Source organism: Eurytemora carolleeae, unplaced genomic scaffold (genome assembly GCF_000591075.1).
Source record: "Eurytemora carolleeae unplaced genomic scaffold, Eaff_2.0 scaffold126, whole genome shotgun sequence".
NCBI classification, from domain to species: domain Eukaryota; kingdom Metazoa; phylum Arthropoda; class Copepoda; order Calanoida; family Temoridae; genus Eurytemora; species Eurytemora carolleeae.
In genome coordinates, this window is record NW_019396159.1 from 420,690 (window position 1) to 422,737 (window position 2,048).

Below are 2,048 nucleotides of genomic sequence, written 5' to 3' on the forward strand. Positions count from 1 at the left end.
ATGAACATGAACATGAACATGAACATGAACATGAACATGAACATGAACATGAACATGAACATGAACATGAACATGAACATGAACATGGACATGGAGGTAATAATATTTATGTTAAGGTTTTACTGCAAAGCATCCTCCTAGCGCTAAACATCAGTTACTAGTTTACATATCTCTGCTGGAAACCATGAAACCATATCTCACTGCTTCTATCCGGGTTCCAGCTCTACCTGTTCTCCTCCTCTTCTCACATTCAATAGAGACGAATGGAGACGTGTCAAGGATCATATTTGACTCCTGGTTGGAGATAACTTTCGCAGACCCGGAGACTGGACAAAACCAGCTCCTTGCAGCGGTTAAACTGCGGAGAAACTGGTTAGCTCTGCTCAATCTCAAGCTGGAGGATGCAGGAAGCACTATCAAGAACGATGAGAAGTCTAGAGCAGAACAACAAGAGTTAGAGTCAACCCTATCCCGGGGCCTACTAGAGTTCATTCACAACGAGAGTGTGTTCAGTGTGAAGCGTCTGCTCCCCGCGGATATCAAGGTTGCATATGTAGGCCGAGGGATGGGTTGGTTTGAGGATACTAAGAATCCGTTTGATCCTTCGGTTGATCCTACCCGGCATCCTGTCAAGGGTGGGATGAAGATGACTGAAAATATAACTTACAATTGTCTGGCAGGGGATTTCACTGGAGCAGAAAAGATGACCTGGATCTGTCCTTTCTGTCAGGTTGGTTGGAAATTAATTATTTGGTTAATCTTACAGTACAAAGATGTTCCTGAGGGTCAGAATTTAATAGAACTATAGGTCAAAGTTTTCAATCCATTTTGTCATACAGTATAGATTTTTTGTAAATATCTTGTATATTTTATTGTATTCAATCGTCATTGTGCAAAATGTACAACTAGTTGGTTTAAGATTTAACACATTGATTTATCTTATTGGGCACCTCAATAGATTTAAAAATTTCAAAAATTGTTGTAATATGTTTGCTTTCTCATAGTTTGATTTTATTTGTTAAGGCCCAGGGTGAATATCTGCCCCTGGAGCGAATGTGCCACTACTCCGCCTGTAGCGGGGCGGAGGAGGTTGTCAAGTTACGAGAGCATCTGGCGGAACTGGAGAGGTCGGAGAGAGAATCCGATCCTAGTTTAAAGAAGTTTAACTGCTCTACCTGCAGACAGGAGCTGAGATTGTCTCCGATAGAAATCCTGAAACACAAGAAGAAATGCAAACCTTAAAATATGTGTTTGTGTAAGACTGTGATAAATAATATGTTTGTTAAATGTGATCAATTAAATAGATATCCATAGAAAAACTAATATTTGTCAAGATGATGTTATATTTTGACCACAACCTTATTTCCCAAGGTGCCTTGAATTCATGTTTTTTTATAATTACATGATAAACCGTCTTTTCTCTTTATCAATTAAATAGATATCCATAGAAAAACTAATATTTGTCAAGATGATGTTATATTTTGACCACAACCTTATTTCCCAAGGTGCCTTGAATTCATGATTTTTTATAATTACATGATAAACCGTCTTTTCTCTTTGTTGTTGAATCAGATAGTTTTCGTTCAGCCTAAGCACGGATCATTAGGAACCATTTAAAGATGTACCTGTCAAAACCGTATACAAAATATGTTACCTAATTCACGTTTTGTGAAACTTTTTTTTTGGGCTGATTCTGGATTTAACGTTTATCTCCTATGAATTGGGGGGGGGGCTATGTTGATAATGTACGTACGCCAATCCGGAGTATTTCGGACAATTCTTGAAGTGATGTCAGCTTTATTGACTGAATTAACGTTCACCAAGTGCAAGGAGGGAGGAAACCCCTGTACGCTATGCAGACACGAGCCTCTCAGATTTGCTAGGCAGACCGAGCCTGCGTTATACAGCACAGCGTCCTATAACTCTTGGTTTTTGTATGTAATATAGATTTTTTTCATTCTTTTCAACATAGCAAATGAATTTTACATAAGATCAATGCTGTGCATTGATTGTAATGATTTGTAACTTAATTATATTGGCTCGACATA

At 38.4% G+C, this 2,048-nt stretch overlaps 1 protein-coding gene across 1 annotated transcript in view; it reads left to right on the forward strand.

The window, feature by feature from the left end:
• Positions 1-1,323, forward strand: part of LOC111696770 (probable ATP-dependent RNA helicase DHX34) — an 11,845-nt gene extending 10,522 nt beyond the window's left edge. The window contains exons 18-19 of the mRNA XM_023466499.1: positions 117-730; positions 1,024-1,323. Of these exons, the coding sequence (XP_023322267.1) occupies positions 117-730; positions 1,024-1,242 (833 nt within the window). The 3' untranslated portion in view covers positions 1,243-1,323. The remainder of the gene's footprint in view (positions 1-116; positions 731-1,023) is intronic.
• Positions 1,324-2,048: the final 725 nt, after the last annotated feature.